Consider the following 24,661-nt stretch of genomic DNA (forward strand, 5'->3'; position numbering starts at 1 on the left):
AGAAAGATTTTTATTTTATTTTTTAAGAAAACAAAAGAAAGAAAATAAAGATATGAAATTTAAAAAACATAAATAAATGTTATGATGGTGTTTTTGAATCCTGAATGTCTTCCAGTATGTTCTGGTCTGTTGTATATGTTATATATGGCTATATCAAATCATAACATATTTGACCTCAGGAATATAGTGCATGAGTCATTTGGAGCACAGTTATGGTGCTTTCATGCTCATGATGAACTGTTGTTCAATGGAAAAGACATGAGGGAAAGGGAAGAATAAAAAAAACCTTCAGAGAAAAAGCATTATTTTGGGAGATGAGGGAGAATAAAGGATGATTCAATTTTAATTTTGTGTGAACTAAAATAAGTCAAAACTCTGTGTTTCTGACTCTGACCTGTTCCATCCGGTGTGGCGCGCACAAATGTGGGCAGCATTTTGACAGCGGCCGTGGCATGTGTTTTTTTAGCCAAGCCTCGCTTCATCTCCTCCTCCATCCTTCTCTTCACCTCCAGCAGCTGATCCCGATCGAGACGGAGGGAGTCGAGGATACGCTGGCGCTCTGCCTGCTGCTTGGCCAATCGGTGCGCCACAGCAGTGACCATCGCTGCCCCTTTACCGCTGCCGTCCTCCGAGCGCAAGAAGCGCACATCGCAGTCTGGCACCAATAACCGCACCATCTTATTCAGTCGCCGGGCAAACCTTCGGGAGAAACCAGAGCACAAACCAGTGTGTGGGTGAGAGTGAAAAGGGCCCAAAAGCAGAAAGAACAAGTATGGAAAAAGTGAACGATGCACAAAAGGAGATGGAAAACTAATCTTGGAGAAAATAAATGAGTTTTCAATAAAATAGGAGGTTGCATGGTACATTCAAAGACCTGAGAATTACTACTCTTGGAGTTAATGCAATGTTTGCAATTGTAGTTTGGTGATTCTTCACTTATACAAATTACATAGGAATCTCATCAAATTTTTTTTTAGATTTTTATATATATATATAAAATGGTTGTGTTAAGTCTAAGAAATTATAATACAATTTAATAAAATAAATTAAATGTAAATTAAAAAAGAAAAAAAATGTTATTTAAAAAAGCCTAAAAAAAATATTAAATTAAATAAAATTTGTGCTGAGCAATGATTAATCGCATCCAAAAGAAAAGTTTTTGTTTATATAATATATGTGTGTACTGTGTATATTTATTATGTATATATAAAGGACACACATATACAGTATATATTTATATTCATATAATTTATATTATATATAAATATATTGAATATATAAACATTTTTCTTAAATACATGCATGCATGTGTGTGCATTTATACATATATAATAAATATACACAGTACACACACATATAATATGTACATAAACACCTTTTTTTTGGATGTGAATAATCGCGCCCAGCACAAAATAAAACAGGAAGTCTTTTTAAAGTATACTGATCCAGCCTAGAGGACAAAAAGTTTTTAGGTTTTAGTTTTAGGGGGTATATTTAAATTACCTGTGGCAAAAAAACTAAACTAACTGATGATATATGGCTCATATATGAAATGTGAAAAATTTAAATGTTTCATTTGATTAAGGAAAACCATTTCATCCACAATTTTAAACATAGAATGGAAGCAGGATAATGTGAAAAACTTGATTGTTTCCATTGCAGTCAATGAAGCGGTTCACACTCCAAGCATAACGTCTGATGTAGATATGCATGTAGGAGGTAAAAACTTGACCGAGTCCTTCTTCATTTCAGTTTCTTGTTGTTGTTGTTGTTGTCTTTGAAGAAAGTTGTCAAAGTTAATCGAGTTGTCATGTTTGCTTTCCATCTGCCTTCAGCTCATGCCTCACATACAGCGTGTGAAATCATTCATATTCCTGATGATTCACAATGTAACAAACTCAGAGCTTTTAAATTATACAAGAATATTTGCACCACAGAAAAGAATGAAGCTGAATATTGATCTTTACAGCTCACTCAAATGACCGGCATGAGCTGGCACTCGTTTGTAGCCAATCAACAAAATCTGGAGAGAGAAGTACACTCATCTCTGAAATTTTCCTGAAGGTGTGGATGGCGCTCTCAGAGTGTGATCTGTCTCTTCGAATGCAAGTGTTAGCTCCTGGGTTAGGAAAGCTGCAAACCCGAGTCGTGCTGGATTAAAATAGCACAACTAATTAAAGTTGATGCTTACAGACAGAATCAATTTCATAAAACATAAGCCATGCAAATAAATGCTCTGTATAACACCAAGGTAAAGTTATTATTGAATAAATGCTGCTTTTTAAGTCTCACAGCAGGGCTCAACATATATGCAATATTAAATATTTAATTTTACATGTAGAGTATAATTCTGCAACTGATCTTTTAAAAGTATAATAACATGTGCAACTTACTATTTATTAAATATTATTAGATAATATTCATACTTATATACATTATCCATCCATTATAGTTTTATAATTTATAAATTTTGTATTATATGTATGCATGAATGTGTGTGTGTGTAATAATAATGTTTATATATTAAATTTATAATTGTATAATAATTTGTGTATATAAATATACACATACATATCATTTATACAAATTATATAAATATAAATAAATATACATTTTGCTGAATATAAAATGACAACAAATAAAAATTTTTGTCATTTTTAACCCACTTAAAAGTACCAAAACTACCTCAGCATCAACATTGTTTCCAGCTGGCAAGTCTAAACGATTGACAAGCTGAATTTGCAAACAAATGTCACAAAACCAAGTCTGCAAGCCATATAAATGCACGTACATGATCAGAAAATCTAAGATATAGTGCTGACCCAATATAACTCTATCGACATTGCTGCGCAGCACCCATTAGACGATCACTAGATCATTTTTCAGTCATCAATTTCCATAGTCATTGAGGGAATCGATGCATGAAGCTGTGTCTCAGCAGGTGGTTGTTAAAAGCCCTAGCAATTCAACTCCCTGCTGCGATTATGGCCTTGCCAAACTCTCTCTGACAACATCTAGGAAGAATCAGACTCTCGGCAGCAAGATTACGAATCAACTGAAAAGCCGTGGCCCTCATATGCTCTGATCTAAAATGATGCCACAGTAATTATTCTTGGCCAGTATGTAAACAAATTTTGTCAAACACTTAAATTAGTAATAAGACAAAAAACGTGCAGAAAGAACGATGTGTGCAAATCTCAGTTTCAAGATTAACTTCTGAAGCTGCACAAAAGAACCTGCAAAAAAACAAAAACACGTTTGCAGGCTGAAGTCACATCTCAAGCTGCGATCGCTCAATTTTCTTACTTTTGCTTTTACTTTACTTTTAGACATTTAGCAGACGCTTTTATCCAAAGCGACTTACAAATAAGAAAAGTTAACACTCTGTAAATACTCTATACACACCCATTTAAGAAAATACAGAAATTAAATAAAATTGACAAATGCATACAACAACATTTCAATAGTAAACATATAAAGGAAAAAAATAAATAAAATAAAAAGCGATGCTTATATCCTTTGCCGGTGTCCTAGCCCGGTGGAGTCGGTGGTCTTCACACTAAGAGGGCTTCACGCGACCGCTGCCGCGGTATAATAACCTTTTTTATACCTATCTAACAAATCACTGCTAGAATTCAGCTGAACCCACTTTCCTATTAATCACTAAAAATGGCCAAGCAAGTGCACACACTGACAAGATACGCGATACAGTATGAGACCAAACACGATTTCTTGTCAATGCATTACAGGGAAACCAAGAGAAACAGCAGGTTTTAGCCTGTTATCCTTTTCAGTCAGGAAGTAAGACAGAGCGAGATTCCAGGAATAACAGCTGGTAAGTGTGATTAACCCTAGCAAAGCAGAGCTATTTTGAGCTTTCTCTCTCTCATTACTCTTCAAATGCTTGTCTCTACAGTTCACTTGGATTTTTAACAAGTTTAACTGTTAAACAAGTGGTAAAGTTTAACTTAAGTTACAGCATTGGTGAGCAAGCTGAATTTATGTTTCAAAAGTTTGTTTTTGTGCCTCAGGGCTCAGTTCTTGGACCGCTTTTCTTCTCTGGCATCACTAGGTTCTGTCATTCAGAAACATGGCTTTTCATATCACTGCTATGCTGATGACACTCAACTCTACCTCTCATTCCATCCTGATGATCCAACGATAGCTGCTCGCATCTCAGCTTGTCTAACAGACATTTCTTGCTGGAAGAAGGACCATCGTCTTCAACTCAGTCTTGCCAAGACAGAACTGCTTGTGGTTTCAGCAAACCCATCACTTCATCACAATTTGGCCATCCAGTTAGGCTCATCAACCATAACTCCTTCAAAAACAGCCAGAAACCTTGGAGTTGTGATTGATGATCAGCTGACTTTCTCAGACCACATTGCTAAAACTGCCCGGTCCTGCAGATTTGCTTTATTCAACATCAAGAAGATCAGGTCCTTTCTTTGGGAACATGCAACACAACTCCTTGTTCAGGCTCTTGTTCTGTCCAGGCTGGGCTATTGCAATGCTCTCTTGGCAGGTCTTCCAGCCAGTTCCATTAAACCTCTACAATTAATCCAAAATGCCGCTGCAAGATTAATCTTTAATGAGCCAAAAAGAATGCAAGTCACACCTCTGTTCATCAATCTGCACTGGCTACCAATAGCTGCTCGCATTAAATTCAAGGCATTAATGTTTGCCTACAGAACCACCACCGGCTCTGCACCCCTTTACCTAAATTCATTACTTCAGACTTATGTGCCTCTAGAAGCTTGCGTTCTTCAAGCGAACATCGCTTTATTGTTCATCCCAAAGAGGCACAAAATTTTACATTAAATGTTCCGTCCTGCTGGAATGACCAGCACAACTCAATCAGAGCTGCTGAGTCCTTAGTCATCTTCAAGAATCGGCTAAAAACACATCTCGTCCATCTTTATTTGACCCTCTAACACTTGCACTCTCTATTCGTTTTCTAACTGCTTGTTTTCTTTCTTTTCTTTTTTTTAAAGGCATCTAACACTAGCTATCTACTTGTTTTCTTTTTGTTATGTGTATGTTTATTTATTTCACAAAAAGGGACAGTGTGCATTAATCAACATTCATGAATGTAAATGTACCCAAATTAGCCCGAAGGCTAGTTTTCATTGGTAGTCCCTTTGACAGGTGTTATAGAAGAAAGAAAAGAAACAAGAAAAACAATAACAACCAAATACAACCAAAAATGATAAACAACTCTCTAAAATACAATTAAACAACAAATTATACAAAATTATAATAAAAAAATAAATGAATAATAATAAGTAAATATAAAAAACAGCTTAACAAGACAGATAAACAACATTAATGTTCCCATTGCTGATTATGAAGAAGTGTATCGCGAGCAATGCTCATGCTTCAGTATTTGTATTAAATTAAACAACACTTGGATCCTTGCTTTCAGTCTTAAAGTGAAAGCAGACCAACAATAAACCTCTAACAAAATCTCTAACTGCTCTTAAACTTAATCGCCCCTCAAGTTGACTTTACTCTTAGGTTCTTCCGGGTCATATGGACCCCAAACTTTTACAGAGCAATTGCATAAGGAAATATACATTTTTATATATGATAAACTATATCTCTTTTTTTTTTTTTTTTACTTCGTTTTTTTGGATATTTTTTTTTTTTACCAATTTACTGCCCAATTACTCAACTACACCATAAATCGGCTTAAAAAAAATCACTTAAATGATGACCTAAATTAAATCTAAAAGGTTTCTAGATATTGGCCCATGTGTTAGGGATAGAATACTGCCATCTACAGGTTAGAGGAAATACTTTAGGAATTACAGTTAAAGAAAGAAAGTGCAATGACCACATAAATCCAGCAGAGATCCATAGGGACTCATTCAGTTTCAGTTCAGTTTCAAGTCAATTTTTCAACTTCTCACAACTTTATGATATATATTTTGTGAGTATATATTTAAACATTCTAAAATATATTAAAAATATATATTTTTTAGAATTTGCTGTTGTTGTCTGATGTCTTGCTTTTGCAAATTATGTTACATAAATTTGCAGAAATCTCTCTCTCTCTCTCTGTGTGTGTGTGTGTGTGTGTGTTATGTCTACCCCTTCACATTGTTATGCATTTATTTTCTGTGCATTTTATTTGCCAAAATCGAAAAAATGCACTGGACATCCATGTCACACCAGTGTGTGTGTGTGTGTGAGTGTGAGACAGTTTACTAATTTTTGGACAAATGAAACAAAAATTTATATCTTTTTTTCCCCATTCATTTTCAATGTGGGGTCAATCTGATCCCAAGGACCTTAACGGTAATTTTTCTTTTACACACCTTTAGAACAACCAAATCAAGCCCAGATTTTTTGTGCATGTTTAGATAGTTATTTAGGAAGTCACAGAGTATCATGCCCCTGAGATGAAGGGAACTCTTTTAAAATATAAAGGAAACTTCTATTGTGGTCAGCCTGACCCCAAGGTCTGATTAAGGGTTAACTACTTTTGTAACTTTAATAAGGATTAATTAATTAAATTTCTGTACCTTAATCTCTTTAAGACCTACCCGAATAACCTGAAAAGCACTATTTATTTAATTTATGTCTTTGTTCTATTGTATTTATTTTATTTGTTGCTATTGCTTGTAATTTTGGTGATCTATAGTAAAAGCCTCTAAGTGCCGTTTGACATTGTTCTAAAATGAGCATTTTTCCTCAGGCTCCTATGTTTATGTTCAGTTATTTCACTTTAATAGTAAATAACAAGAACCTATTCATTGCCATTAATGTGAAATTACTGAACCTACACATAAAAAGAGGTTTTTGCATCCGAACTCTTCATTATATATACAGTGTAGTGTGTGTGATGTATGTAGATATATATATATGTATGATCAGAATGAGCTTTATTGCCAGGTATTTTTACACACACGAGGAATTTGTTTTCGTGACAGAAGCTTCCACAGTGCAACAGAATGACAGCGACGGAACAAAAAACACAAATAATAAAAAGAAGAATTAAAAAATAAAACAAGTAAATAAGGAATAACAATATACAAATTGACAATTGTATGTACAGGTATATAACAATAGACAGTTACACTGTATATATAAAATGAAGAGTTCAGTTTTTTTTTCTCAGAATCTCAGATTTTTCTTTTAAATGAGCATTTTTATCAGGCTCTAATGAAAATAACATGGGATATTTTAGAAAACAAGGCATTCAATAACTGACTAAAAACCTCCTCATTACATTTTTTTTTTGGTGTGTTCATGGATGTCTCTGAGCTAAGCCCCAGATATCTACTCATGAAATGTAAATGCCATTGTACATTATGCAATCATGTAGTGCCACAAAAGCGCACAGGTTCTGAACTCTGGACTCACTGTGGGTGGTTCTTGTAGACCGATCCGTCCACGCCGATAGTGGTGCGCAGTTTCTCTGAGGCTTTGTTATCCCGGATCTGCCGCAGGACCGCCGCGAGCGAAGCGGCACAGAGATGGGCCGCTCGTGTAGAGACGATCTGACACACTCTCTGTGTGGCCACGCAGTCCTCCGGAGACGGGTCCAGTCCAAGTTCCCTCAAAACCTGCTCCGCACTCACCAGACCCTCGCTGTTCCTGCAGCAGAGAGACAAGATTTGCATCAATATCAGCTTAAGGATATGAAACAGTTCACTAATTATATTTTTAAATGTTTCTTGGACAATTTTATTGGTTGAAAATTTGGGGTCAATAAAATCTATTTAAAAGATATTAAACTTTTATTCCGCAAGGATGCATTAGATTTATTAAAATTGCTTTTCTGAAAATGTTATATGTCAAGAACGTGCGTGCAAGCTGTTATTATTACTTCAGCTTCTGATTTATTTACATTTTCACTATAGGCAATTAACAAAAATATAGTTTTAGATTTCAATTAAAACAAATGTGCTGACTTCAGACTCCAGAGAGTCTAATATCTGAACAGGTTTCATAATGTTAAACGCACAGGAAAAGTCTAACTCTCTTTCACAGCACCAATGTGCTCAGTCTGTGAAGAGACAGCAGCTCTGACATTAAGAGAAGCCCATGCCAGTCATTTTGAGAAGCGTGTCATTTCTGCTGAGACCACAGGTGTTCTCCCACGGACGTCTCGAGTGCTCGGTTTGCTGGAGAGAGAACTAAATATGGGGTAGTTAATTGATGAAGTGAAACAGGTCTCCGCTGACTTCCAGCTTTTGGTTGGCATGACGAGGGCTCCGTTTAATGAGGTTGAAACGCAAGCCGGCTTGATCACAATTTTAAAGCACTGAATAGTTACACTACTAACTCCGTCTTACTGCACTCAAAAAACTGTCAAAAAACTTTTTTCTGTTTTTAAAACTTCAACATTAATGCTAGACTCTAACCTTACACTCCAAATCAATTTTTGCACAAAATAATAATACAAAAAAATTATTTAGGTTATTAATAAATCCATTTTCATCTCAAAACTAGCAAAAAGTACCATGTTTTTGAAATGCTACAAGCGTAATACCATGGATTTTCAGAGTTGTACCACTTTAGTACCTTATGTGACGAGCGTCCGAGCACTCGTCAGCGTTGCCCTGGAGAAACAAGCGAGACACCTGCACTCGCTCATCACGGCTGGATCGGCCACACCTGTGGCCCATTTGCTCATGGCCATATAAGCCGCGTGAGGCTAACACATGGGGAGACTGGTCTCCACGAAGCTGAGAGTTAACGTGCTATCGCTTGCTGATTTCAGATACCAGCATGTGACCGATCCAGCCCTGCCACGAGCACGGCACCGACTCACCGCACCGAGGGAAATCACGCACGGAGAGCACCGCACTACCTCAGCGATCCACACTCCACTCAGCACCATTATTATTAATAAATCCACCCTCCGGGGTATTTATTTGAGCTCTCCTTGTCATGTGATTCTTCCACCCCGTCACACTTAGTATACCAGAAAAGTGAAAGTTGACTCTTAAAGTAGGCAATTAATTAAACATGTTTAACACGTTAACACAATAACTCAATATGACAGTATATGAGACCGGTAAAGGGCACTGTTACATAATTTACACTATGTGTATCAGCGAAGCAAATTGCCAATTATAATAATTACAGGTAGACTTTTTTTTTTTCCTTGGAACTGAAAGCATTAACGCATTATTTTTTGGAAAAATTACGAGAATGATCATGATTACATATTTTATTATTTAAAATTAAATAGAGAGCCTAGAATATAATAACGGGTAGCATTGCAAACAAAAATCTGATGCCATTTGTGAGAAAAAGGCAACTTTAAAGGAACAGTTCACCAATAAATGAAAATTTGCTGATATTTACTCCCCCTCAGCTCATCCAAGATTAGGATGAGTTTATTTCTTCATCAGGTTTGTATAAATGTGTCTCTGCATCAGTGTCTCAGCAATGGATGCTCTGCAGTGAATGGGTGCCGTCAGAATGAGAGTCCAAACAGCTGATAAAAACACCACAATAATCCACACCACTCCAGTCCATCAGTTAATGCTGAACAGCTGCATGTTTGTAAGAAAAATAAAATTAAGCCAATTTAACTTTAAATACTACTTTTTCAGAAACCGATACCGATCCGATACCAGCGCAGTTTAGAAGTCAGTGTACAATTTCTATACTTCAGTGTGTGTTGACCTGCTCATGACTCTGTGTTTTACACACATTCTACTAAATATAGACTACTGTAAAGAGAAACAACAAAGAATTAATATGTAATTATAATCTATGACAAAAATACTTTTATAAACTAGGTTAGTGGATAATTCAGTAGCAAAAGTTACTCTAGAAAAATCATGAGTGCACAATTTTATAAAATCTAAAATTAGTGAAAAAAAACGTTTATTGAGGAACAAAGAAAAGTGAATAAGTGTAGGAATAAATCTGGTAAAAATTATATATTGCTCTTTGTATTGTTGTAAAATACATTCATGGAAAACAAGTAATATATTTATATATAAATATATATACTGTAAAATTAAAAAGACATTTCTTTTAATGTACTGCACAGTAATGAGGCAGCACCATATGACAGATGAGACGAACAAGAAAGGCCATTAATAATCTTTCATTGCACAAAAATATAATACTACGAAAGGCTCCAATACAGAGCGGCATAAAGCACTTATGTGCATCCCGTGCGCAGAATAATGCACTTGAAGCAACACTGAGTCACAGCGCTACGGAGTACACATAGAGATGTTCAAAGCACAAAGGAAAGAGATATTAATGCGTAGTGTATTAAATCTGTGCGACAGTTTATTGAGCCTTTTCTTTGAACCGTTTTAAATTTCAGTTACTGAGCTCATGAGTGGGTGGTGATGGCGCAGTGGATAAGACACATGCCTTTGGTGTGAGAGACCCGGGTTCGAATCCACTGTGAGACACCAATGTGTCCCTGAGCAAGACACTTAACCCCTAGTTGCTCCAGAGGCGTGCGACCTCTGACATATATAGCAATTGTAAGTCGCTTTGGATAAAAGCGTCAGCTAAATGAATAAATGTCAATGTAAAATGTAAATGTCATGAAGAACCATTCATAGTGCTCTCTACAACAGTGTTGTGATCTAACAGACACCCGGTAGAAAGTAACATGATTTAGAAACAGCACGAGACTCTAGCTAGATAAAATCCTTTTATGCAAAACCATTGAACTTTATTTACAGATGAAGTATAATAGGAACAGTGGAGAGTTTTATCGTCGTGACTCTAGTAACCGAACGCGGCATGCAGTTTGATGCTGAATGGAGGATGAAAGAAGTGTTTAACTTAGTGAACTTGACTTTCATCAGCACCTCACATTAAACTATGCAACGGCTTCAGAACACTTGAGATATAGTGCACGAAAACTTTTTGGTGTTTTATAATGTGTTTGTGGCTTTTGCAGGGCTTAACAATAACACAATAGTAGCTATGCAGAATATCGAATTCGGATCGGTCTCATCAGACCGATACCCCGATCCAGCAGAAAATGCCAGTATCGAAGCGATACCGATCGTGAATATCGGATCGGCGCACCCCTAGCTATAAGTGAACAGGTCCACCCCCTGTTGTCCTCTCATACCAAAATCCATATTTGTTTATTTGTCTAGAGCTCTTTTGATCTGTGCATATTTCTCTCCTGATTCAGATCAGATGACTTCTTCACTGGAGAAAGCAATATTATGGACTCGTATTTCATCCGGAAGCAATGGTGTTAAAAACATCTTGATGGATTTGTTTTTTACAAAAATACAGCTTTTGTCTTCTCTAGATGTTAACTGATGGACTGGAGTGGTGTGGATTACTTGTGATGTTTTTATCAGCTGTTTGGACATTCTGACGGCACCCATTCACTGCAGAGTATCATCCATTGCTGAGACACTGATGCAATGCTACATTTCTCCAAATTCATTTTTTGGGTGAACTATTTCTTTAAAAAGAGGACTTAGCCATTGTATTTATTACCTTTATCAGTTTTAGCTTACTTCTGCTGCCCTTTTTTAGTATAGCAAGAAAAACACAAGCACAAAAAGGTACTGACTTATTATTTTCGATGGCAGAGACAAAGGATGTCTTGAAGTGGCCAGTGGTGAGCAGATCTGGAGTGGTGTGTCCCTGGAACAGCAGGCCGTCTTTGACCATCTTCACCAGGATGAGCCTGACCAGCTCACCCAAGTACATCCCACTGATCATCTTCTCAAACCTGAACAAAAACAAAACATGCAGCACAGAGAGTCAGACTGATAAGCGCGATGAACACGCATGTTACGATGAACACGCATATTACGATGAACGTGTTATGATGAACACACGTTACAGTGAGCACGCATGTTACGGTGAACACACATGCTACGATGAACACAAATTACCATTAACAAATTACGGTGAACATACATTACAGTGAACACTCATGCTATGTTGAACACGCTTGTTAAGATGAACACGCATGTTACGTTCAACACGCGTGTTACCATGAACACACGTTACCATGAACACGCATATTATGATGGACGACCATGTTATGTTGAACACGCATGTTACAATGAACAAAAATTACAATTAACAAATTACGATGAACACAAATTACGATGAACACGCATGTTAAGATGAACACGTATGTAATGATGAACATGCATTACGTTGAACACACATTACGATGTACAAATTATGATGAACAAGCATGTTACGTGAACACGCATGTTACAATGAACAAATTACGATGAACAAGCATTCTATGTGAAGACGCATGTTACATTGAACACGCATGTTAAGATGAACACGTATGTAACGATGAACACGCATGTTAAGATGAACACGCATGTTAAGATGAACACACGTTACGATGAACACACGTTACGATGAACACGCATGTTATGATGGACGACCATGTTACGTTGAACACGCATGTTACAATGAACAAATTAGGATGAACAAGCATGCTATGTGAAGACGCATGTTACATTGAACATGCATGTTAAGATGAACACGTATGTAATGATGAACATGTATTACGATGAACACGAATGTTACGGTGAACACGCATATTACAATGCATGTTGCCGTGAACCGGAGAGATCCCCAATCATCATTATTCACTTGAGTGAGATACTTAACCCAGGTTGCTTCAGGGGGACGTCTCTGTAATCAGGGGTGTAGGAAATATTTGTGAAAAAAGGAGGAGGTGGTATGTTCACACAAATGATGATTATTATCTGGAGACGAGTCCTTGAAAGTAATTAAAACAGAGGAGAGAGGAGTCACTCGCAGTAAGATTTTATCTTGGCTATGAGGCCGGCATCAAGTGTGACAAAAATATAATTCGATTTTAAATATTTAAAGGTGTCATGACATTTTATTTTTATTTTTTTAATGTTCCATGAGGTTTCCTTATAATGTTAATAAAGTTATTTGCTTAGTTATTTCTAAAGGATCATTTGACAATGAAGACTGGAAAATTCAGCTTTGCCATCACTGAAATAAATATATTTTTTTAATTATCACTGTATTATTATTAAACAATTAAATAAAGGGGGAAAAAAAAAAAAACTTTCCAACCCTAAACTTTTAAACGGTATTATAAAAAGATATCTGTACAAGTAAGTCATTGATGTAGAAAATGTGACATTTTATTTTAAGGTGTCCTTGTTGCAGTGTAATTATACATTTAAGTACTCAGTAATATTAACTACATGTACTTGCTATATGATTAGGGTTTGGTTTAGGGTTACTTGCATGTAATTAAGCATAATTAATTGTTATTCAAATAGAAAGTACATGTAATGTGTTAAAACCCTTAAATAATGGGTTACCAAAAGAAGATAAAAACCTTGACCACGCTCCATTATATACTGCTATAAATAAACTGAAAAAAGTACAGTAAGTAATTGACGAGCTCACATTTATGCGCTACTGTACAACACTAATGAAAACCACTTCTATCTCATTCCACATTGCTGTAGAGTTCTTATTTATGGGAAGAGAATAATGTTTGCAGAACTCGATCTAGTGATAGTCTAAACATTCGTCGTCTCAGGGAGCAGATTATGCGAGAGAACACTAACACTGACTTGCAATTGTAATGAAACAGCGTATCCCCATTGATCTTCTGAAACTGGGATCTCTGGGGGGAAAGCATGCAGGAGGCTTCAGAGCTACTGAATTATTGGTATGTGCATATGCAAATCCAATAAGGCAATCGATTGCCATACACCATCACTGAGGGCATTTAGAGAGCTCAGCAACAAGCACTCGAGGCATCATGGGATCTGATTACAGTTCTGCATTTTCTGAGCTTTCAAAGTGCTGCTTCTTAAATGAAAGTGCATGTGGAGTCACAATGACTAGGGTCAGGAGCTGCAGCTTTAAAACCCTCGAGATCCAGACTAATGGACAGGTAATGATGGCAAAGAAGTTGATGGAAAGACTCTTTGTAGCTACTACAGCAGGACTACTCCTACACTACTTAAAGTGCTCTATTTTCACACACTATTTTTGTACTTATATATATATATATATATATATGTTTGTTTTGTCTCAAGATGCACACCAGTATTGTTTTTTTCTAAGGCCTGTTTATAAAATCTGTGAAACCAGGCCCTGGTGTGCTATTTGGGGACACCATGAATATGAAGTAAAATGTGCTTTTAACATGCCATCTCTGTATTTAGAAAATGCATTTACTTACCAATTGTAGTACAATTGAACCCATCTTTTATACACTAGTACACTACAAGTGGCAACTAAATATATTTTTTAAATGCAGAGATAGTATGTTAAAAGTGCATTTTAGTTCATATTCATGGCGTTCCAAAATAGCACAGTTGAGTACACTTAGTTAATCTTAAGTTTAAGTAATGTTCCCTCCTGGTGGAATGACCTGCAAATGTAAATATAAATACTTAAAATAGTTTTAAAGATGAAAGTTTGAATGTTTTGAAGGCAATACAGTCTTTCAGAAGAACAGACATAGAAAAACAGATTGCTAGAGTACTAGGGGTGGCTTGTAGGGTGGTTGCTAGGGTACTCGAGGCGGTTGCTAGGGTGTTTCTAGGGTACCTGTGGTGGTTGCTAAGGTAATTCTCTGTGGTTGCTAGGGTACTGCTATGCAGTTGCTAGGGTATTCAGTATGGTTGTTATGTGGTTGCTAGGGTACTCTGGGTGGTTGCTATACAGTTGCTAGGGTTTTTCTCTGTGGTTGCTAAGGTGTTGTTATGCGGTTGCCATAGTACATGACGTGGTTGCTAGGTTGGTTTGGATGGCTGTTAGGGTGTTGCTCTGCAGTTGCTATGGTACTCAGGATGATTGCTAGGGTGTTGCTATGTGGTTGCTATGGTACCAGGGGTGGTTGTTAGGGTGTTGCTAATAATAGAGCACTTTAAGTACATTATGCAAGTATACTTTTTTTAACCTGGGAGTGGCTCTAACTGTCAGGTGCAGCACTGTCACTCACAGCTGTTTTCCAGGGTTGAGGGAGCCAGCATCGATCTCTCGGTCAAATTCGGTGCGGAAGTCGTCCAGTGCACCATCGTCACCAAATGCACCCCACTCCATGTTCACACACATGCGCCCTTCATCACCGTCCACCAGTTCCAGGTGACGCATCTCCTCCATGTAGCATGCATTGGTGCCCGTCCCTGTAAAATAAAACACACACAATTTGTTTGCATTGAAGATTCCTGGAAATTCTGCTTGACGTTACATGTTGCATGCAAACCCATAATTGCACCCACATTACAAATGTTTCACGCAAATAAATAAATTAAAATGTTACAGCTTGAAACTGAGAGTCACTTCAAGGCAAGTTTATTTATAAAGCACATTTCATACACAATGGTAATTCAAAGTGCTTTACATAAAAGGAAGTAAAATTAAATCACAAAAAAAATAAATCACAACAATAAATCAAGGAATTTAAAAACTTTTAAAATAAATTTAAAACAGTTAAAAATAGAAAATGATTATACATAAAATACAGTGCAATCAGTTTGGACATAGCACAGTACTTCAGCAGATAAATAAAAGCTATTTTAAGTTGTTTTATTTTAAGCTATATTTTACCAAAATAAAAAAGGTTACACTTTATTTTAAGATGTCCTTGTTACAGTGTAATTATACAATTAAGTACGGAGTAATATTAATTAACTACATGTAGGCTACTTACTATATGCTTAGGGTTACTTGCATGTAATTATGCATAATTTATTGTTATTATACTAGTACATGTAACATGTGTAAAAGGGCACCTAAAAATATATTTGTAGCAATAGCCAACAATACATTGTGTTTTCTTTTATGTGAAAAATCATTAGGATATTAAGATCATGTTCCATGAAGATATTTTGTGAATTTCCTACCGTTAATATATCAAAACTTAATTTTTGATTAGTAATATGCATTGCTAAGAACTTCATTTGAACAACTTTAAAGGAGATTTTCTCAATATTTAGATTTTTTAATTTTTTTGCACCCTCAGATTCCAGATTTTCAAATAGTTGTATCTCAGACAAATATTGTCCTATCCTAACAAACCATACATCAATGGAAAGATTATTTATTCAGATTATGTATAAATCTTCAATTCAAAATATATTTATACAAAATACATTTCATACTAACATATCACTGGAGACTCACTGATATAAAAATTATATTTCGAGTACTAATTGTACACAAAGCATATTTCTTAATATTAAGCCTGAAATGTGTTTTAAATGTCACTACTGATTAGGATTGTATATATTTTTTTAATAATATCGGTCTTTAAATGCAAGATATTTAAAGTGCACCTGAAGTATACTTGCAATAGTTCAACTTTAGCACAAAATATATTAATATATTAAAGTATATATTAAGTCAGACTTCAGCACTACTTCCACACAATTAAAGCACATTAAAAAGCACAAATAAAAAAAAGTACAATTTAATTATTTTTTAAGTAAATAAATATGCAAATGTATTTGTAATAGATTTGGCATGAAATAAATGTATTTCACATACATTTTTGCATATTTATATTTTTCAGTAGGGTATAAATAAGCCGCATTTATTTAGTTATTATTTTCAAGCTGTGTGCTAAACCAACAGTTTAAGTTCTGTGGTTAACATTTCCTAAAGAGAAATGACCCAAACTGAGACACTTCAAAAAGGTTAGCACTCTTTTTGACCAATGAATTTCCATGACATCTCCATTTTACAGTAGTTCATGATTAATGCATAAGTATTTTTCAAAGGATTTCATAGGGTTTGCTGAAGATTATTTCCCTTTCATATGTATAGGAGATTCATACTTGTTTACGTATAAACATCTCCACAAAGAGATGTGAATGTGGCTCAATGCAGGATTGAGCTTTCTGAGACTCCATGTAGAGCATAACCAGAAATTTACATTAACTATATACACTTCCATAACTTTCAACACGGTATTACAATGTCATGACTTTCAAGAGCCCTGGAAATTCAAAATGGTAAAATGTTCCATGACTGTGGGAATCAATACCTCCTCCTTTTCCGAGCTTTGTCCAAATTCATTTTCTGTTTTGATGTAGCATTAAGAAATCTGATATATAAGCTTGTGCAACCATATTAAATATGTATTCAGGGGCTTCGATATCTCTACAGTGCAATGTTGAATCTTTGGTGATGAATTATTATAAAGAAAGTTTACTCCATCTCTGCAGCAGCCAATGCACATGAGCAACAAACGAAAGGAGAGTGTTCAGTTTTATTATATATGAATCATTATGCATGAAGCCTGTAAACATGCTAAATCTGTCCTGCAATGATAAAGGCATGATGCATGTTGAGGCCAGACAGCTTTTGAAAGATTAGGATTTTTCAAGAAATGGCAAAGTAATATAAAACGACACGAGGAAGAGCAAATAGTGACAAAATTTCCTTTACCTGTACTTTAAAAGATAACACATCTACAATCTGTGCTTTGCATATGAACTATGCTTTAAAAACATCATCTGATAGTCTGTAATCCAATGAGAAGACACCAAAGTAATTGAAATGTCTAGCCAAGTGGTACAAATCCATCATCACGTCCCATCATAAGAATGACTGTTATCGCCCGTCTTTGCTTTGCGTATCTGAACTCCTACTAAAGCTGATAACACACTGGGAAGTTCAAGAAAATGCCAAAGATATGATGCATGCTGGGTGTGTCTGTGCTGATGCATCATGCCTTTTGCTCTATTACTCTTACAAAGACTTGAGCAGCGCAGCCAATTCATCCGCTGTGATTGTGAAACATTATTTCTTTATCTGTGTGGGAGTCTAAAACAGAAAGCTTAGTTAAGAATATAATAGTGGATGATGCAAACAGCTCGTGCCTTAAAGGTGTGTAATGTCAGGAAGGAATTGCTGTATTGATTTCTCTACAATGCATTTTTTTCTGCAATGCAATTCCTCTTTGAAACCACAGCCTGTTGGTTAAGAACTGTGAAAAGCACATACTCGGTAGATTCCTGCAAATCCTACAATATTGTGTTCAACGATGCACGCAGGGGAATTTACTTCATTACATCTTCACGATGTTCAATTATATTTCAATTGTAGACTCAACAGTGGTCTGGCTCAGTGGGAAATGATAAGGTAAGCTTGTTTTATTAACCCAGCTACAAGTAAAGCCTACTGTAGTCTCTCAACACTGACGTATGAGTCAAAATAAAGCAGCTGCCTTCAGCTGGACAGGATTTTCTTCATTTGCACAAAAGGAATCATGATTAAGACTTCTTGTTAAGTTCCTATTATTTACTAAATATTTTACCTACACATTATACACTTAAATTTGGCAGTAAACTGTTATTTAAAACATTTTAATATTTGTTTGTTTTTTTCATATAAAATAAAAAATGCAATGTTTGAAATACTGAAATATTATTATAATTTAATATAACCGTTCTCTATTTTTAATACATTTTAAATGTAACATATTACATTTAATGTGATTGCAAAGCTGAATTTCAGCATATTTTGTGTCCAATCATTTTTTTTTCTTATAATCATTTACATCTAGTCATTTAGCAGACACTTTGATCCAAAGCAACTTATAAATGAAAGCAATCAAAATCAAATATTATCAACTTTGAAAACAGCTTTTTTAAATCATGAGTTTGATTCTTAAATTAACAGAATGTTTTTATTATTTATTTGAAATAGAAGCTATAATTATTCATTTCTTTAAAAAACAAAACAAAAAAACCTTCACTCCAGCTGTTTTCGCCCTGAAAAAAAATCGTCTAATGTGAGAGAGTGTTAAAATGATGTACAAATTAGAGACTGTAATAACTGAGGCTGTGCATGGCATATAAAGTTGTGTGAAAGGCTCGGACACATCTGCTCTAGCCTCTATAATTACACACATTGACACACTATTGGGGAACATGAATCAAAACAATTAGTTCTTTAAGTGGTGTGTGAGAATTAGCATTGTGAAGATGCCAGCAACATCATTTTGTTAGGCCATTATAATAGGCCTGAACAGGCAATAACAGGTGCGCGCTAATATTCCCACAACCAATAACCAAAACAAAAGGTCTGTGTTTGAATAAAGCCCCTTTCATTCACAGTAAGCACTCCTGACAATATCCCTGACACGCTGGCTGATATTTCCCACTGATCTCAGCTTGCATATGAGTGTGAATGTAAGACAGTGACCCACCGACGATGAGGCCGATCTCACAGTGATGGTCATCATATCCGCAGGTCATCATGGTGCCGACGGTGTCATTGATCACAGCCACAATGTCAATGTCAAAGTCCTGAGGAGATAAAAATACAATGATGCCACTTGTTTGTTGTTTTGAAGCAAGCTGAGGCACAAAAGGTCAAACAAAGCAATGTGGCAGTGAAACTGTGTTACAGCAATTTGAATGGGTTATGCTAAAATCAGATGAACTTGAGGATTGGCTAGTTAGCATGGTCTGTAAAGTTAAATTAAATTAAATTAATTAAATTAAATTATAAAAAAATAAAATTAAAAAAATATATATATTAAATTCAATTCAAAAAATTAAATTCAAATTCAATTCAATTAAACAAATTAAGTAAAATCAAATGAAATACATTAAACATTTAATTAAATTAAATAAAAAAATATTAAAAAAATTAAACAGCAATAATTCTAATAAATTATATAATTTAGTAATTATAATAATATGATGCATGCATGCTTTAAGCCATTTGACATATCGTAGTTACAGGTTTACTTTATGCACAGATAAATATTCAGTTATAGTGGATGATAATAATTAAAAATGTTAAAATAAGAGATCGGGTAAGTGTTTTAAGTTGAGGCGATGAGGTTTTTTCTTTTTTGAAAATGCCCACCAAGGATGCTTTTTAATTGAAAAATATTATTTATTTATTTTTAAAGTAAAAACAGTAATATTGTGGAATAGTATTGCCATTTAAAATATCAGCCCTCTGTGAATATACTTTGAAATTAAATTTATTCCTATGATGCAAAGCTGTATTTTCAGCATCATTACTTCAGTCTTCAGCGTCACATGATCCTTCAGAAATACTTCTAATATACTGATTTGCATATGAAGAAATATTTGGATTATCATCGATGTTGAAAACAGTTGCGCTGCTTAATACCTTTGCAAAAACTTACTTTTTTTTTATAACTTTTATTCTATCGGTTTTAATGCATCCTTGCTGGATGGAAGCATCTATCAATAAATTCAGTTAATAAAACCTTCATAAAAAGGAAAGATAAGTACAATTCTATATACATATATACAGACACACACACACACACATAAAGCTCAGAAGCTTTCACACATTGTTAGGACTGTATTACAGGACTATTAAAGCAATAGCTTGTGGATGTAAAAGCATGACGCACCGACTCGTGACACTCACCCCTCTCTTCTTGATGGCTTTTCTCAACAGGCCCACAACATCTCTCCCCTCCACTCCACTCGCCTTGAAGCCTTTGGTCCAAGACACCAGAAAACTCTGCACAGAAATAAGAGCAACCATGGAAACATGACAATCTCACAGAAGAGCTGCTAATTTTAGTGTTTGCTTCCTTCTCATCTCACCTCATCTAGTTTGGTCTGCTGGCAAGGAAATGAAAAAGTAAAGCCAAGAGGCAGCTTCTTGTCTTTGATGCCCAGTTTCTCAAGGAAATTAGCCAGGGATTCAGCTATGTGATCGAAGAGCTGGAAAAAAGGTAATGATACGATTAATTTTAAGACTGATTTAAATACATTGCTTTATTTAGATGAAGGATTCATTACAAATAAAAGAGTCCCGTGACAAAAAATATAAATATGGCCCCCAAAAAATTAAGTTTTTTAGGTGGATAAAAAGGTTTAGATACAAGAACTGAAGTATCATGTGTTTAGAGGCTATAGATTCATAATAAGCACAGATTATGTCAGGTATGATTGGGGTTTTTAAATGAACAGCTCTTCAGGTTAAACTAAAGTGGAAACATGCATCTCTTGAAAGTGAAAAGCATCCAAAAGGGGACTGATAATCAATATGTGGCGCGGTCTCCTCACATCGTGCATTACACACAGAAATGATAAAGCAGTAATGCCATGGGCTACATGAGGAACCAGGTGCAACTCATCATCTTCTGCCAGCTGGGTTCCACCTTCTGCTCATGCACACTCATAAAGGACTCTTGTGGCCGAATGCAATGATTGAAGTCCAGAAACATGTTCACTGCTGCACTAACACGGAGAAGTGGGGATAAAGTTTGTGGGAAAACATTGGTTTGGATTTCACCAGGATTGCTTCAGTTCCCAGCCACCTAGATGCACATTTCATTCAGCACAACCCTAGTAAAAAAGTAATATATTTAAAATACATTTATTTCATACTAAGTATAGTTCAAATCTATTAACATATTTACTGACAGATAAGACTTACTGATATAAAAATTATAATTAAACTTTATTTCGCATACTACTTGTGCACAACGCACTTTTCTTAATACTAAGTCTAAAATGTGTTTTAATGTCACTTTTGATGAGAATCGTATGATCTTTGAATAATATCAGACTTTAAATGCAAGATATTTAAAGTGTACCTGAAGTACAACTTGCAATAGTTCCACTTTAACACAATCTAATATACTAAATATATCTTTAATTGGACTTCTGCAAAATTAGTCGTTCCAATTTATTTATTTTATTTTTTATTTATTAGTTATTTAATAGCATATTCATGAACATTGTTGTATTAAAATACACCGTGTAAATATGCCAGAATTAGTAACAATAACTACTTTTCATCTGCAGTCCCTAGGCAGGTAACATAAAAACAACCAACAATAATACAACATTCACTATAAATGAAAACATACACATAATGATACCATATACATTAACAACAAACAACAAGCAAAACAAAAATACATAATGGAAAAGACATTATTCATACACCTCTATACTGCATTCAATTTAACAGTGAAAGTGTATATAGATGTGTGACAGTTAAAAATTAATACATCTGATTTTCTAGAAGCCACTGTTTTAAGTGAGTTTTAAAGGAGTAGGACACTCTCTTATTGGAGTTTACCACCTATTATCGACAATACGTTTTGTCCAAAAGTGGTACGTCTAAATGGTATCACACAGCCCCCATTTACAGAGGTCCGTGTACTACCTCCGCTTTCAAGTCTTTGGAAAAAGCCATGCAGCGGAGGGGGGGGGGGGGCAAGATTATGCAACACCAAACAAGCATACTTGAGACGTTTGAAATTGTCAAAGCTTAAAAATGTATATCTCTCTAAGATATCACAATGATGGAATGACAATGGCTTTTTATCAAAAGTTTTTATGGCTTTCTTAAATAAAGATTCAATACTTTTAAGAATAGTTGTGCTAGTTAATGACCAACTTATAAAACAATACTCAATATGTGAAAAGATCATAGTATATAAGAACAACTTGGCAGCTTTGGTGTCAAGAAACGGTCTAACTTCTGTAAATTTAATTTTACTTTATTTGCCACCTTTTATACATGATGTTTAAATGTTAGGGTGGAGTCATATGTGACTCCTAGATACTTAAATCCATTAACAATATCAAGCTCCTGTCCTCTAAGGAACACATTAGAATGTGACACCTTCATATTTTGTTTGGTAAACACCATACAGACAGTTTTTTTAGTATTTAGATAGAGACATGACTTAGTAAGCCAGTCATCAATGTGAGCCATTGCAGATGTAAGTGTGGATGCTATCTCCTGATAGTTCTTAGCATATGTAAAGATTACAGCATCATCTGCATACATCTGAACATCAACATTTTTACATGCCTCTGGCAGATCATTTATATAAACAGGATTGGACCAAGTATGGAGCCTTGGGGGACCCCTACTGGACATTCGCAGAATGGGGACTTTGAATCATTAATACCAACACATTGCTTTCTGCTGGACAGATATGATTTTATCCAGTTGAGAGCTTGTTCAGAGAAATTGAAATATATTAATTTAGATAAAAGAACTTTGTGATTAACAGTATCAAAAGCTCGCTTTAGGTCTAGAAAGACAGCTCCAACATAACACTGTTGAGTGATGGGCCCTGAACTCAAATTGCATTGGGTGAAATGAATTATTGCTTTTATTAAGATGTTGAATCAATAATTTAGCCACCCATTTTTCAACTATTTTAGAAACAACAGGAAAAATACTGACTGGCCGATAATTGGCCATATCTGATCTATAACCAGGTGTAACCAGGGCTATCTTCCATGCTGATGGCACAATGGATTGTCTTAAGGACTGATTAATCAGATATGTAATGGGCTGTAAGAGGGTCTCTTTGTGCCTTTTTAAAAAACTTAGTATCAAGGCCATAGATTTTTAGAATTTTTTAAGCCACTGATGGTATTTGCTACTTCTATTTCAGTTATTTCTTGTAGGTGGAAAATCGGCTGTGCACAATTAATGGAGCAAATAGAACAGCTAGGTCAATTAAAACATTTAGTTATTTCATAAACAGAGTCTAAAAAGAAGACGTTTAATTCTGTAGATATAATGATCGGATTTGTAACTAATTCATTATTAATTTTCAACTCTAAATATTTGTTATAATTCTGTTTTCTGCCAATCAGCTTGTTGATGGTTTGCCATATCTTCTTCCCATTTCCTCTTGCCTCTTCAATAGTATCAATGAAAAACTTGGCTTTAAAATTTGTGTCGGTCTGTTGTAAGACCTGTTTTTAAAAAATGTTTCAATAATTGATCTCTTTCCTTCATAAGTTTCCAACACTCTTCATCTAGCCGGGGCAATGTATCCCTGCTTTTTTTTGGCTCTGCTTTCTGAGGTAGGGCCCCATAACTTTCTTAATTGTTGATGTAAATTGGTCACGGTTACTCTCCACATCACCTTTAGAGAGGACCCCGTTCCATTCAATCTCTCTTAGTGCTACCCCAAGGTTTTCCTGTTGACTAATTGGGACTAATTCATATTTACATAATGGTGTGGCTGAGGAATGCAAACGATGTTTTTTTAAGCTTCCTGGAAAAAAGAATGATATTGTGATCTGGCAGCCACTAGATTACACTAGATTATACTATTATTGTCACTAGATTATAGGTTTTAGTAATTCTTTCCGGGCTATTTGTGAATAATAAATCTATTTTAGTTTCAGACCGATTAGTTATTCTTGTAGGTTGTTCAATTAACTGTGTAAGATTAAAAAAAATCTGTAATATTTTTAAGCTTTTTTGTTCCACCCTTATCACTCCAATTAATATTAAAGTCCCCCATCAATATAACCTCTATGTTAAAATCCAAACTATGAAGGAGGTTTTTTAGTTGATCATAGAACTTAAGCTTTGCTGAGGGTTTTCGATATAGACCGATTAAACTAAATGCCATTTCAGCTGAAAGTGAAATGTTGACACCAACACATTCAATATCAGTTTCCCTATGCCATTCAAGACAGCAGACTTTAAGACTTTAAGCAGACTTTTTACCAGTTTAGTAAAAGTACAATTGCAGGACATTTTGCAAGTACATACAGTAGATATATAACTGTATTTGTAGCATGCAATAAATGCATTTCAAATACATTCAAGTATGTTTATTTTTCACTATAGGGAATGTTTGATTATTTCTAAATTTCATGGCAATTGATAGGATTATTATGCAGAAAGTTTGTTGTAGCATCTCAAATTGCTTAATATTGTTTGCTAA

The 24,661-nt window shown here is 35.1% G+C and overlaps 1 protein-coding gene across 4 annotated transcripts in view; it reads right to left on the reverse strand.

The window, feature by feature from the left end:
• Positions 1 to 24,661, reverse strand: part of LOC306869736 (hexokinase-2-like) — a 56,001-nt gene that overhangs the window by 11,645 nt on the left and 19,695 nt on the right. For 2 of the 4 annotated variants that reach the window (XR_013784197.1, XM_079416624.1), the window contains exons 4-10: positions 20,544 to 20,663; positions 20,362 to 20,457; positions 19,154 to 19,253; positions 14,939 to 15,122; positions 11,531 to 11,692; positions 7,369 to 7,602; positions 395 to 699 (exon numbers count right to left, since the gene is read on the reverse strand). Coding sequence is in view for 2 of the 4 variants with exons in the window: in XM_079416624.1 (XP_079272750.1) it covers positions 395 to 699; positions 7,369 to 7,602; positions 11,531 to 11,692; positions 14,939 to 15,122; positions 19,154 to 19,253; positions 20,362 to 20,457; positions 20,544 to 20,663 (1,201 nt within the window). In the remaining 2 variants the exon portion in view is untranslated. Of the gene's footprint in view, positions 1 to 388; positions 700 to 7,368; positions 7,603 to 11,530; positions 11,693 to 14,938; positions 15,123 to 19,153; positions 19,254 to 20,361; positions 20,458 to 20,543; positions 20,664 to 24,661 lie in introns of all 4 variants that reach the window. The other 2 variants (XR_013784198.1, XM_079416623.1) reach the window with 1 other exon arrangement.

This window comes from Barbus barbus, assembly GCF_936440315.1.
Source record: "Barbus barbus genome assembly, chromosome: 5".
Classification (NCBI taxonomy): Eukaryota; Metazoa; Chordata; class Actinopteri; order Cypriniformes; family Cyprinidae; genus Barbus; species Barbus barbus.